General features: G+C 42.9%; 1 protein-coding gene across 3 annotated transcripts in view; it reads left to right on the plus strand.

Moving 5' to 3' along the window:
- Positions 1–7,051: 7,051 nt before the first annotated feature.
- Positions 7,052–14,489, plus strand: part of SAMD3 (sterile alpha motif domain containing 3) — a 42,459-nt gene continuing 35,021 nt past the window's right edge. Inside the window, exons 1-4 of one of the 3 annotated variants that reach the window (XM_071436941.1) lie at positions 7,052–7,186; positions 9,925–9,966; positions 13,105–13,212; positions 13,936–14,125. In XM_071436941.1, the coding sequence (XP_071293042.1) occupies positions 7,153–7,186; positions 9,925–9,966; positions 13,105–13,212; positions 13,936–14,125 (374 nt within the window). In that variant the 5' untranslated portion in view covers positions 7,052–7,152. Of the gene's footprint in view, positions 7,187–9,841; positions 9,967–12,714; positions 12,930–13,104; positions 13,213–13,935; positions 14,126–14,489 lie in introns of those variants that run through there. The other 2 variants (XM_071436950.1, XM_071436956.1) reach the window with 2 other exon arrangements.

A 14,489-nucleotide genomic window follows, 5' to 3' on the forward strand; every position in this document is an offset into this window, starting at 1 on the left:
AGTCAGTCCTGTGATTTGCCAGAGGTATGTCTCTTCCTTGTTGTCTCCAGTCCGTGAAGCTGCAGGAGATTCCATCATCCTGCACTACATGGATGACATCCTGGTGTGTGCCCCAAGTGATGACATGCTTACTCACACACTTGACCTGACAATCAATGCATTGGTTGCTGCAGGGTTCGAGCTCCAAGAAGAAAAGATTCAAAAGATGCCACCTTGGAAGTACCTGGGCCTTGAAATTGGAAAGCGGACCATTGTGCCGCAAAAATTGACTATCAAACACGATATCAAAACCTTAGCGGATCTCCATCAACTCTGTGGATCCTTAAATTGGGTGAGACCTTGGCTAGGCATTTCCACCGAAGACCTAGCCCCCCTTTTCAATTTGTTAAAAGGGGGAGATGACCTTAGTGCTCCCAGGACCCTCACCCAGGAAGCGAAAACCGCACTGGAGAAAGTTCAGGAAATCATGTCTACTAGGCAGGCCCACAGGTGCCAGCAGGGTCTCCCCTTCAAATTTATCATCTTAGGCAAACTGCCACATCTCCATGGTATGATTTTTCAGTGGGAAACTGTCCAGGCAAAGAAAAAGGACCAGGTCAAGAAAGATCCCCTCTTAATTATAGAGTGGGTCTTTCTCAGTCACAACAGGTCAAAAAGGATGACAATGCCACAAGAGCTGATGGCAGAATTGATCCGGAAAGCAAGGATTCGGATCAGAGAATTGGCAGGGTGTGACTTTGACTGCATTTACATTTCCTTAAACCTGAAATCAGGCCATTTGTCTCAAGCAATGCTAGAGCAATTTTATCAAGAGAATGAAGCCTTGCAATTAGCCCTAGATAGCTACACAGGCCAAATTTCAATTCACAGACCGGCCCACAAAATTTTCAACTCAGATGTTCAGTTTTCATTATCACTGACAAGTATTCAGAGCAGGACACCTCTAAAAGCACTGACGGTTTTTACTGATGCGTCTGGTGCGTCTCACAAGTCAGTGGTAACTTGGAAAGATCCCCAAACTCAACAGTGGGAAGCAGATATTGCCAAGGTGGAAGGATCACCCCAAATTGCTGAGCTGGCCGCTGTAGTCAGAGCTTTTGAGAAGTTTCCTGAGCCTTTAAATGTAGTTACTGATTCAGCTTATGTTGCAGGTGTAGTGTCTAGGGCAGAGAATGCTGTGTTGCAAGAAGTTTCCAACATTCCTTTATATGAATTACTTTCTAAGTTAGTAAGAATTATTTCTGGCCGAGAACACCCATTTTATGTGATGCATGTTAGGTCACACACAGACCTGCCGGGGTTCATTGCAGAAGGTAACCGGAAAGCTGATGCCCTTGCGGCTACAGCCAAGATGGCCCCGCTCCCAGAGGTATTCCAACAAGCAAAGATCAGTCATCAATTTTTTCATCAGAATGCACCTGCCTTGGTCCGACAATTCCATCTGAAGCACAAACAAGCCCAGGCCATCGTAGCCACCTGCCCTTCTTGTCAAAATCAGTCACTACCTACCTTAAGTGCAGGTGCAAACCCTAGGGGCTTGCAGAGCTGCGAAGTGTGGCAGACAGATGTAACCCACATCCCATCATTTGGCAGATTTAAATATGTCCACGTCTCCGTGGATACCTTTTCTGGTGCCATCTATGCTTCTGCCCACACAGGGGAGAAAGCCAGTGAGGTAAAGAAGCATTTCATGCAAGCCTTTTCCACATTAGGAATCCCTAAGGTCATCAAAACAGACAATGGCCCAGCGTACAAGTCCAAAGACCTTCAGAGCTTCCTGCAGCAATGGGGAATAGAACACAAAACAGGCATCCCCTATTCCCCGACAGGCCAAGCTGTGGTGGAGAGAGCCCATCAGAATCTAAAAAAGGTTCTTCACCGACAACGTGAAGTGATGAAAACAGAGACCCCTCAAATCCAGCTGTCCAAAGCGCTGTTCACACTGAACTTTTTGAACTGTACCTTTGAAAACCTTAACCCACCTATTGTAAGACATTTTAACGAGAACAGTCAGCACAAATTAAAAGTGCGTCCGCCAGTCCTCATAAAGGACCCTGAAACTTGGAAAATAGAGGGGCCCCATGAGCTCGTAGTCTGGGGTAGGGGATATGCGTGCGTATCCACTCCCTCAGGCTTGAGATGGATCCCCTCCAGGTGGGTGAGACCGTACATTCCTAAGGTGTCAAAGGACAAAGCTGCAACACAGGTAGCCAGTGCCTGCTGGAGGAGGAAGCGCCGTCAGACTCTTTAAAGTTAAATTGTTGTTACCTGGACCTCATCCCTAACACTTTTTATTTTCAGTTTTAGTGTTTTCCTTTGATCTGAACTCAGCCCTGGTGTCATCAGAATGAGCCCCATCCTTCCGTTGCTTCTGTTGACAGCCGTCCATCCAGGTCAGATGTGGATTGTTCCACAACCCCAAGCAAATGTGTGGACCACCCTCGCCAGAGTCCTCAACCAAGACCACATTTGCCTGTCAGCCTCTTCTGTGTCTGACCCGATGTCCACTTGCCTTGTGGGGATCCCATCCAAATATGATGAATTTCCGCCAACATTAGCTGCTCCCCTTCCCCCAGTATATAATCCGTTATCCCCTTGGTCAAAATTAATTGATAGACAAGCAGTAGCAGAAAAAGAACCCCAAGAATTTGAACTCCTTGGTTCTGCCAAGGCATTCTATTGTGTTCAGTTTACGTTTACACCAAAAGATCAAGTAGATTTGTACCATGAAGTCAAACAGTTTAAAGTGAACTATACAGCAAAAATTTGGTGTAAGAAAATTTCCCAAGTAGGAATACCTTCTACTCCTGATAATAAGCCCCGTGCCCTTCCTAAGGGGTTTTTCCTCATTTGCGGGGACAGGGCATGGGCAGGCATCCCCTCTCGTCTAATCGGAGGTCCATGCACCATTGGAAAGCTGAGCCTGTTTACACCCAACAAAACCCAAATCATGGATTGGCGAACCAAAACCAACACCCGCAATTCGGCCCGCAAAAAGAGAGATTTAAGGAATCTGGACCCAAATTGCGATTCTGAAATTGTACATTGGTCCAAACCAAAAGGAGTTGCGATCACCGTGTTTTTGCCATGGGTGTCTGCAGCTAAAGCTCTAGGCGAACTATCACATCTGGAGTGTTGGGTTGCTAAACAGGCCAATATTACATCAGCTGCACTTTCAGACCTCCTGGCAGACGATGAAACAACAAGGCAAGCCACCCTACAAAATCGGGCTGCAATTGATTTTCTCCTCTTGCTACATAATCATCGTTGTGAGGAGTTTGAAGGTCTCTGTTGCCTGAATCTGTCATCCAAAGCTGAAAATGTCCACAAAATCATCGGGAAGATGCAACAAATGGTCCAAGACATCAAGCAAGAAACAGCGGACTGGATGGATGGACTCTTTCAAGGATGGGGACTCTCGGGCTGGGTCAAATCCATTTTGAAATCTGTATTTTTAGTTTTGCTTGTTCTTCTTGTTATTTTGATCAGTTTTGGGATCATCAAGAGCATTGTGACCAAACTGATCTCGAAAGCTATTTCCCCTTTAGAGGTCAATCAGGTGACTGTTCCTACCTCTTCTGAGGAAGAGACAGAAACCTCTGCAGAATTTACAAAACAGCCTTGGTTTGCTGATGCTTGATAGCACTCCGAGCTGAAATTCAATGTTTAGGTGCCTCTTCCTTTTTTATTTAAACGAAAAGAGGGAGATGTTGTAGTGCGTTCTTATATTTTGTAATACCTTGAAGTAGTTGGTTTTGTATTCCCATGTTTTTCCCAAATGGCTTATCTCAGACTGTACCCCCCCCCCCTCCTTTTCCCTGTACTTGTGTTATCCCTTTCCCGGGATAAGATCTCCAAAACCCCCACCCTGGCTCTCTGCCAGTCACCTCGACATCCCAGCCCCCTACCTAGAAGTTTCGGTCCAAGTTGTCGAGTGATTAGCCAGGGGCCAAGGGTCAACCCCCCAAGTCCTGCCCCATACGCTGTTTTGTATGTCTGTCCCCCCAGCACCCATCCCCCAGAGATACCTATTGGTCAGTAGGATTTTATCTATGTTAGTTTCCTCCCCCCTTTAAATGTAAGCTTCGAACATCCCCCAGTGCTCTCGGCAGGAGGACCCCCTGAGGTATAGGAGCTCCCTCGGGACTCCTTAATAAAACCTTGGAATACCCCCTGCTGGGAGACGGCCCCTTTCCTCTTCCACCGACGTCTCGGTCGTCTCTGCTGCAGCGAAGGCAACCAGCCTGAGTGCCCTCAGCACCCTCGGGGCACAGAGAGTGTCTCCCTGCAGTCGGCCGTGGTGGGGCTGCACCCCCCACTCTCTGCCGACCCGGGTAAGGCCCAGGGACTTGAGAGGCTTGCAGAGAGACTGGGACAATGCCTCACTGATTCTTGTCTCCACAACTCTGCCACACCCTGACTGATGAACCATGTATACCACAGTATGTTTTCTCATGTTCAGCCAGTGTATAAGTAAATACAAATAATGTACAATGTATATTATTGTTTGGGGCATGCATTTGCTTAAAATTATTGGCCTCTAACAATGACATGATAGCACTCTACTTTAGACATGTGCAGAAGAATTTCTCACCTCTTTTGATGTTGTATTGCTTCAGTTTGACTGCCTGCAATGTAAACAAAATCTACAGTCAGAAAATGTTTATTTATAAAATGTGTAGGTTTAGGAGCACAGAATGAGTGAAACAAAGCTGAATTGGCAAACTCTTACATTTTCTCGTGTATGTTGTAACTGTTTAGGCTGCATCACAAAGCAGATTTCTTTAAGTGCTTTTGGAAAAGAAGTTCAACTTCAGTAATGAGCTATAGAAGTGTAGCACAACCGTGATGTGGCTGCTTTGGTACACAGTATCTTCAACCAGTAGAAAGATATTTACTTGCCCTTGAAATCCTCCCTCTGGCCCCTCTCCTGGAGAAGGTGTTTAAGCTGAGATTGCTCATTTTCTGATGTATCACTCCTGACATGTCCTCCCCCTCAAACAACAAACCCACCCCATTTTGTAACGGATGGTGGTCTGAAGGCTTAAGGCACACCCCCAAATCCCTGCTCTGCTTAATCTGAAGCAAGGATTTAAAAGCAGTTTCATGTGTCCTGTGTACTAACCAAGAGGCTCTGAGGCGATTCACAGTGAAACTGGGAGGTTCCTCTTCACATAGTTCAGAAGTCCTGAAAAGTACAAATTACAGCCATCAACAAGAATGTAGGCCCACTAATTGATATTCTGTCTAAGGATACCATCTTGCTAGATCCTTAGACCAGGAAACTTACACCCTTGTCACTAGAACAAATGTTTATACAGGTACGGGTTTTTGGAGTGGGGTTTTCTTCATGGCATCATAAATTTGCATAGCTGGAATAGAGGCAAAAATGAGGAGGAAGCAGTCCTCTGAAGTGGCCTTTGAATCTTTTTACTTATGTCATGATTATATATCATTCCAACAAAATAGGAATTTACAGATATTCAAACTTTCCAGTTTCCTATCTCCATTGTGTAGGTAGACATTAATGATTATCCTTCCATTCATGGTTTCAACTAACATTCTGTGTCAGATGTGGAGTGGTTACATGACTTCTTCATCTGGATATGATGAGGGGACAGCCACACTCAGGCAGTGGGCAGAAATCACTGGTTTAGTGTGGCATGTTATAAGAAATGGGCTGCGCATGCCCTAAATATCAATGAACTAAATAAATGCATTTACCATGTGGGGACATCTTTTTTGAATTAATACTACATTACTTAGTTAATCCTTGAGAACACCTTGAACAAAGAAAGTCTGAACCAACGGATGCCAAATTAGTTAAATTGTTGCTTCTATTGTGTAAAACAGGCCTATGAGACAGCCTGTTTGGTTTTACCATCTAGCTCAATTACACCCACCTCACCTGGCTTCATATGCCAACATAATACCTTAACACAAAAATCTGTGACTGTCTGGAGCTGTCATTATTTAATGAATCATACAAACAGAAAAATGTGCATGGTGAAATGTGTTAAAACTTAATTATTAATCATCTTATTCATATTTATGCGATGAATAAGCTGGAGGAGTACTGTCAGTGGTTAGTAACATATGATTCAGCAATTCTTAGTCTGCTAAAACAGCAATCCAGAAGTGCTGGGTAACATCAGGCATTGCTTAGCAGTGATGCTCCACTCCACAACTTGGTGATTCCTAAAAGAATTCAGTATCTCTTACCAGCAGGTGCATGACTCCTCCTGCTCAGGGATATCTTGCCCAGTTTGCTGCAAGAGGAGGGGAGGTAAGTGTAGGAGAGATGGTCATGCCCCCAGTCAGCCCACAACTGTTTGTCTCCAGCACAAGCCAAGCAAAACCCAAAGCTGTCTTTGCTTGAGCAGATCAGACCTCATGCCTCGTTCTTTAGTCTCACCATGACCATCTGAGAAATGGCCTCTGGGCCAAAGCTGATTGTACACAGGCACCTCTGTTTACCAACAAGAACACTTTGTTCATTTCAGGATTTGCTTGTATGTCTTCCTAGTAACTCTCCCTCCTCTGCCTAGCTGATTCATCCTACTGATTGAATGGCAGGAGAATTTTAAAATTTTGTTGAGGTTCTTGTTTCTTTCCTGCCTGATAAACATTTCTATATATGGCTTGTAGCTCTTTTTGAGGTTGGGCTGTCTCAGACATGTGGCTGTACCTGATGATGGTATATTGCTCAGAGACTGGCCAAGACCCTTCTCAGCAAGGGGCACAGTCCTGACTTGTGGCATGATTGAGTCAATCATTGGCTTGACAAAATCTTACATTGACAAAACATGGCTGAAAAATCTAGCTTGAGTACAAGCTGTAATATATAATAAGAGCAATTAAAGTGTGTGAGCAAAATTCAAGGGATATTTTATAACACCTTTTGTGTACTGAACGTGTAAGAGCTGTGTAGATCACTTACTCATGGAAAAAACATGTAAATGGCTCGTATCCACATGGGAGCCCCAACTTATTGTCATAGTTCAGCTATACAGACTCACTTAAGGATATGCTTCACTTTCTAGGTGTTACCCAGGCCGAAAAGGTTTCTGTATCCATCCCTTGGGAACAACAGAAAGCAGTTTTGTTGAGCATTAGCACCTTTGAGGATCTGCAGGTTGAACCACTTATAAAATGTCACTAAGCATTTTCCATCAGAATAGACTTGGTAAGTTGTTATTTTCAGTTAAACATTTCAATTATTATTTTCAATTAAACATTTTTTGTAAGGTCACTACAACTGACTGCTGGTTCAGCTCTCTGAACTGGTTTGTGGCTCTAAATCAAGAGCAGAGCAAATAAATAATAGAGCTTTGTATCCATCCTTCTCAGCAATTAGAGGATCAGCCTGCGTTGGTTGAGTACTCCACATCTTACTACTCCTATTTACTAGAAAAGCTTGAAGAGTAACCTTTCAAGAGGTACTTGAAAGAGAGCCTTTCAAGAAGCAGAGCCAGTATCATTCAAGCAAAACAATTTGAGGGAAAGGAGATAGGTACATATCTAATTTTTTTTTTTTTTTTTTGAGGTAAACTAGTTACTCACAGTTTGGGTTTTTGGCCTAACTTTACAAACCAATGCTTCATTAAGATAGAAATCTTCACTGTTCCAATGCATTGAAACAAGGATCAGTGTACACCATGATAAATCTACAGATGTGATTCCACCATCAATTTTCACACAATTGGCCAGCAAGTTGGTTAAAGACACTGATCCATCCAAAACCCACCAAAACATGATGTTTTCAGTTCAGCCTGCACTGCTGATTGCCTGACCATATGAATGGCTGCAGAGAAGAGGGCTGGATTATGATTGCCAGTTCAGGGTAGGGGGGAATTGCAGTGCCCGAGGTTTCTGTATTGCCCCGTGACAAGACCTGGAGTCCTGTAGTAAGCCAGCAAGTAGTGACATGATCAACACAGTACTCATGGCCCTGGTGAGAAACTTGCACTTTGGGGAGGAAAGAAAAGTCACCATGATACCACTTACAAGATGAAATTATTTTTTTCTTTAATCTTCTGGAGCAGTTCCATGTCATACTGAACATCTTCAGTCTGATTGCTTTCTTTTTAATACACGAAATTTCATTTTTGTGATTCATAAATTTTTAACCTTTACTTGATTTTTTACTCTTCTCACTGTCTGGTAACACTGTATTTTTATTTGATACTTTTTTTCTTAAAGGCATATTGGTTTTGCAGGCTGTGGTTTTTGGTAGCAGCTGGGCCACAAACATGGCTCCTGTGGGAAGCAGCTGGAAGCTTCCACCATGTCCAGCAGAGCCAACCCTTGATGGCTCTGAAGATGGATGTGTGGCTGGCCAAAGCTGGGCCAATGAGAGAGGCTGTAACGCCTCTGTGATGGCATATTTAAGAAGGAAATCAAAACAAAGTCAAAGGTGTTTATGCTAGTCAGGGGAGAGGAGGAGGTGAGAACATGTGAGGGAAACAACACGGAGACACCAAGGTCAGTGAAGAAGGAGGGGATGGAGGTGCCCCAGGTGCTGGAGCTGAGGTTCCTCTGCAGGTTGTGGTGCGACCATGGTGAAGCAGCCGTGCCCCTGCAGCCCACGGGGATTCACAGGGGATGCAGAGATCCACCCATAGCCCATGCTGGAGCAGGTGGATGCCTAGAGGAGGCTGTGACCCAGTGAGAGACCTGGTGGAGAGAGGGCCCCTGCTTCCAGGCTGGAGCAGCCTGTCCTGGAGGACTGCACCCCGTGGAAAGAGAGCCCCATGTTGCAGCAGTTTTGGGAGGACTGACTGCCTGCAGGGGGGAGTTCACATTGCTGCAGCTGTGGTAGGGCTGCTACTTGTGGAAAGTGGGCCCACAGGAGAAGTTCACAGAGAGCTGTCTCCCATGGGAGAGACGCCACAGCCTCACAGGGGCAGGACTCCTCTCCTGGAGCAGCGGAAGAAAATCTTGGTGATGAACTGACCAAGCCCCCATGCCCTGTCTCCCTGCACTGTCGGTGGGAAGGAGGGAGGGGCTGGGGGAGAAGAAGTATTTTATGGGTTTATTTTACGTCTCATTATCCTCCTCTGATTCTGTTAGTCATAAATTATTCACTTCGCAACCTTATGTTGAGCCTATTTTGCTGTTGAAGTGATTTTTTTTCTCCCACCCCTTAACTCATGAAGTCTTTGTATGCTTTTTTTCCTCTCCTCTGCCCAGCTGTGGCTGGAAAGGGTGAGAGAGTGACTCTTGTGGGTGCCTGGTGTTAGGCCAGTGTCAAACCATGATAAAAGGATAATATAAAAAGTTTTGATTTTACCAGGCCTTCATTTCCAGAAGGTTTTTTGTTGGTTTTTTTTTTGTTTTTTTTTCTAAAAAAGAAGGCATTTACAGCTGTTTCATTTCATCCCTTGTGCACTTTTGCCAGTGATAGCAAGAATGGAGTTTCATTTACATTACTATAAAATCACAGTCAAATTAACTTGCTTCCTTTCAAACTGCCAAATAATTTGCACACCTGTAGTAGGAGAGAATTTGGTTCTTGTGTTGAATCTTGCTGTGGAAGTGGGACAACTCATTTTTCCAGTAGTACTGCAGATAGTACTGATGACAATATTTTTAAAGTTCATATAGCAAAAACTTGAATATTAGAAAATTAGAAATACTTAATCAGAAGCCATGTATTAAGGAAAGAGATTTCTTCGGAGTTAATTCTTGCAGAGGGATTTGTTTACTTGATAAGCTCAATGGGTGGGCATGTTCAGAACCCTTGAAACTTCCCTTAGCTCTGATCAAATTTTAAAGGGTTTGTCTGGCTTGTTTCCCTTTGTCTACAGCTGACTAATGGATGTGCTTGTTTTCTTCCTAGATCTTCTTTTATAGCCTTTCTCCTAGGTGATATTGGTTTTCTCTTGCATCTGCTGTACGTTTGCATCTCTCCTTGTCTTGCAGCTGCATGTCTCTTCCTCTACAGCAGCACAGAAATGAAAACTGGTATGTTGACTTTAAGATTTGCTCCTTCACTGATATTGGAATTTTTTCCCCTTTCTTTCAGGCATCTCTGCACTATGGTTCACGCTAGCATAAACACATGACAGCAATACATTGTCGGCATTTTCTCCAAGGGATGGGGAAGGTGACAGAAGTGCTACCTCAGAGCCTTTTCCTATATGCTACTGAAAAGATTTGTGGACAGCTGATGTTCTTTTCATGATAATTCAGCACTGGCTCTGAGATTACATATTCTGTCTTGAATACATTTGTTTGAATCTATTTTTAATTGTTTTTAAAAATGGTTGGTAGTAAGTGAAAAGAAAATAATAAAGTCTCTGTAGTGCATTTGAAGATGAAGCCAAATTAAGAGAGCACAAAATTGCACATGGGATACTTTGCTTATATCTTAGGTATGCACCAACTCCTGCTCATCACACTTGTAACTTTGAGACCTGGCCCTTTACAAAATGTGCCACACAGCTGTGATGTATAGCTGTGCACACATCACATGCCTTACACATTCCTTTAGCACTAAAATGTGCTAAAATCAACCATAACTCTGACATTGGTGAAAACCTCATAGAGGCCTGTCAGAAGTTGTGCTATTTGTATCTGTGGTGCCATAGGCTTTCTTATAGGTAAACATAATAACTCACTTGTCATTTTTCAAGTGTTTTGATAAATTAGCTTCTTCATTTAGAAGTGTCACTTCAAGATTGTGGCAGCTGTGGACAAGCTGTAGAACAATTTGGTGCATGTGTAGTACGCCTCTGCCAGCACAGGCATGCTGGTCAGGATCCCCATCTCTTGCTATTGAGTAACCAACTATGTGAGCTGAAATCCGTACCATGGATAGGTCTTTAAACCTGAGATTTTTATCCTTCAGTTTTTAAGAATTTCATAGTAAATAGAAGTGTTCTCCTGTCACATTCTAGGGAAAAGTAATTTTCATTGATTTCATTACTTAATTTCATTAACCAGGACTAGTTAAATCCTAATTATAGTTATTGAGCCCAGGTGTATGAAGAAATGGGTCCCAGTGATTGGCTATATAACTAACAAACAGAGATCACTCACACTTAGAACTGCTCTGAATTTGACTTGAAGTTACACTGTAAATTGCTCTTTAAATGTTACTGCTATTTTTTTTTGTTGTTCTGACTTATAAGACTTGATTGAGGAATATAAATATTCACAGGTTTCACCACATTCAACACAGGCAACCCTTTGCTGGATAGTCTTTTGATGCTACTGTAATAAATAGAATCATTAATGAAGACAAATATCAGCATCTGTGCTCAGATAACACTGATAGAAGGCTGGTGTGCTCTTTTTCTGGTTGCTTTATCTCTAGCAGATGCAAGTAACTGAAATCACTTTTGAGAAGCATTTCAAAGTATTGATGTTTCATGACCCTTAATGTATATAATATTTTTTTAAAAAAACAGCCTCTCAGCTATCATTGCTTCCCTCAATAAAGAGTGCAGCCTGCATTTCCATGTGCAAGTGGCCATTTTGCTGTAGAAATAGCCACCCAGGGCTAAATGTGCACATTGCTGCGCATGGCAAGAGTTTGCTTGACGCTTTTTGAAGCGTTGGTATCTGCCTGTCTGCTTTAGAAGAATTGTTCTAGGGTGTTAGTCTTCTTATAGGGTGAAGAACTGACCTTTCCAACATTTAAATGTATCTCTCTCCTTTTACACTGCTTGGTTGATAAGGGAAGTATCTTTCTGCTTTGCACTCGGTTTTATCTTTCAAGTTCTTGGAGACTTTTTTTTCTGCCCTACTCTTTGCAAGGAAGTAAGAAGTGTGACAGAAAGGTGTGATTTTTAATTTACACCAGAGTTCTCAACAAATAATGACTTTTCACACCCTGTTCTTGTTGCTTAGCCTGGGGGAGGAGTTGTATGGCTACTGTTGTCATATCAAATTAAACCCACTCATGTAATTCAGAAAGGCATTCCTCTTAAACTTAACCCTTCTAAGCTGCTGAAGTCGGCAGGCATAAGAGTGTAGGCAGAAGTGTGTCTTTTGGAGGGTCTCTGCTGCTGAAGGATGGAAATGGAAATATTTTTTTATTCAAGGAGTTTTTTTGGGGTTTTTCCTTTTCTTTTGAGCACAGATGCTGATGAGGTTTGTGAGGGTGAATCCTCATGTTAGCCTGGAATTTGCTGCAGACTCAGGGTATGGAAGGAAATGTTTGACCAATTTTGCCAGGCACTCATATGCTTGTCTGAAAAACTGACTGCAATACAACAATAGTGTTGTTTTGCTGTGGATTACAAGCGTGGTCACGGGGCACTTGGTGCTCCTTTAGGTAGAGCAAAAACAAAATTAGAAAATTCCCCTCAGAGAGAGTTTGCTGAGAAGTTTGCAGCGTGGAACAAGCTGTGCCTTTATAAATAATCTTCTTCTGGGGAGGTCGCTGGTGGTTTTGGGGTGTGTTGCACCCCCTCATCATCTGAGTGAGTCTTTCAGGCAGGGGGCACACGGTATGTACAGGATTCTTCCAGAGGGTGGATGCACTTGTCCCAGCTGCCCCAGAGACTCTGCCCTTCCAGGGCACCCACTGCATCCTCCCAGGTACCACTGGAGAAAGGAACCAGCAAATAACAGCAGGAGCAGTCTCCTCCCTTTCCCCTTCCTTGTCCCTAGCAGTTGGTAATTCAGGGTTAAGTATTTGCTGGGTACCTGCCCTGCTAGGCGGTGCAGTGGGGGTTAAGGTGCTTGACTGTCTGTAAGCATGGATGTGACAGACTCTTATCTGGCGGTGGGGTGGCTTATTTTTTTTTTCCTTCTGTAAAATGTCAGCCATTTCCTGATGAGCCTGATGGTGGTGGTGAATTTCACACCTTTTTTCTTCTCTGTGTGGAAACCTGGGTGTTAATGGTACCGGAGCAGGTCTTGTTTTATAAGGAATGAGGCTGCCTCAGAACGGAGGGAAGCCAGAGACAGGAAAGGAGGTGAGGAAAGGGATCCAAGCAAACTGCCATTTACAACAGACATTAGCTGGATTATTTAGCACTATTTTTATTCAGAGCATGTAGATATATTATTTGCTATGTGCCTTTTTTGCTATAAAATGTTGGAGTTTGGCTTAGAGCTCAGCACAAAAATAATGCCCTATTTTCATTTCAGAGGGAAATTTAGCGCTGAAACAACTGAAGATGGAAAGTTGGTCAGTTGAGCAAGTCTGCAACTGGTTGAAACTGAGAAATTTAGGAGAACTAGTTCCTAAGTTCCGTGGTAAGCATTTTTATTGTTTGGGGGGGTGGTGCTGTTTGTTTAGTATATCTTGCTATGCATTTTATTGGCACTGCCTACTTTGTTCTGGTTTGAGGCATGTGTGTATATGCTAACCTCAGACTTTTATAGAAATTTATTAGGGTGAGAACTGACATAGATCTGATAAATCAACATAAGTGTACAGATTTGTTACAGAGTCTGAGAAATCCTGGGGGACGAGATTAAGCCAGTATATAAATAGACACACCTCAAATCAGAGCTGGCAGTTTAAAAGTCCTGACAGGGCCTATTTTATGTTGTAGAAATCTTTTGAAATAATGCAAATATAGTGTGTAAATGTTTTATGTTCTACAGAAGAGTGCACAAGAAACTGTAATGTGAACAGCCGATTTCTTGTGTTCTCTGTTAAAAAGCCTTATTTCCTTCATCAGCAAGCAACAGTCTCCTGTGATTCAAGCAAGGCCTGATTTACAGCATTAATATTGTCACCTCTGCCTCTGTGTGTTTCAGACTTGGCTCTGTGTTAGGGGAAGATATCTGGGCAGTGATTAGGACTCCTGGCACTGCTTGGGAGAGGATGGTGGCAGCTGAAGATGACTGTCAGCAGTACAAAGCATCCTTCCCTTTGACCCATCTTCCATCACCATGTTTTTAGGCATATAGAATGTAACTGTAACTATAAAGATATTTTACAGTAATGATTTTATCCCCTTCAATCTGCAGAAGAAGAAATAAGTGGAGCAGCTCTTCTGGCTCTTAATGATCGTATGGTGCAGCAGCTGGTGAAGAAGATTGGGCACCAGGCAGTGCTGATGGACCTGATTAAAAAATACCAGCAACAGAAGAGTGGGCTGGAATCCCTTACATACTGTTGTGAAACAGCTTCTCAAAAATTTCCAGAAGTAATCAGTGGGTGAGTTTGTTCGTGGCACAGCAAATATCAATCTGGGTATAGTTGTGTTCTTTTCATGGCATTTTAAAACTGGCATTTATTAGCTCTTCATCTGTACCTGGTTTTTATATTTTGAGTAACTGTAACAAATGTGAAATGTAAAATTTGGTTCTTACCTTGTGGTTTTAAACAGGGCATCAACATTCCTGGAACCACGCCATTAATTAATTTAAACTTCCTTCATAGCCAGTTTTCATTTGAATGCAGCACTGTCAAACTTTCATTATAGCTAAGATTTTCTCTGTTTAATGTGTTAAGCTTTTGAAGAACTTACTTTTAAATGCTTGCAAGTCTTGGAGTAAAATAATGATTTAGCCAGAGATAG

This window comes from Agelaius tricolor, unplaced genomic scaffold (assembly GCF_023055355.1).
Source record: "Agelaius tricolor isolate 1412-34295 unplaced genomic scaffold, bAgeTri1.0.p SCAF_1, whole genome shotgun sequence".
Taxonomy (NCBI): domain Eukaryota; kingdom Metazoa; phylum Chordata; class Aves; order Passeriformes; family Icteridae; genus Agelaius; species Agelaius tricolor.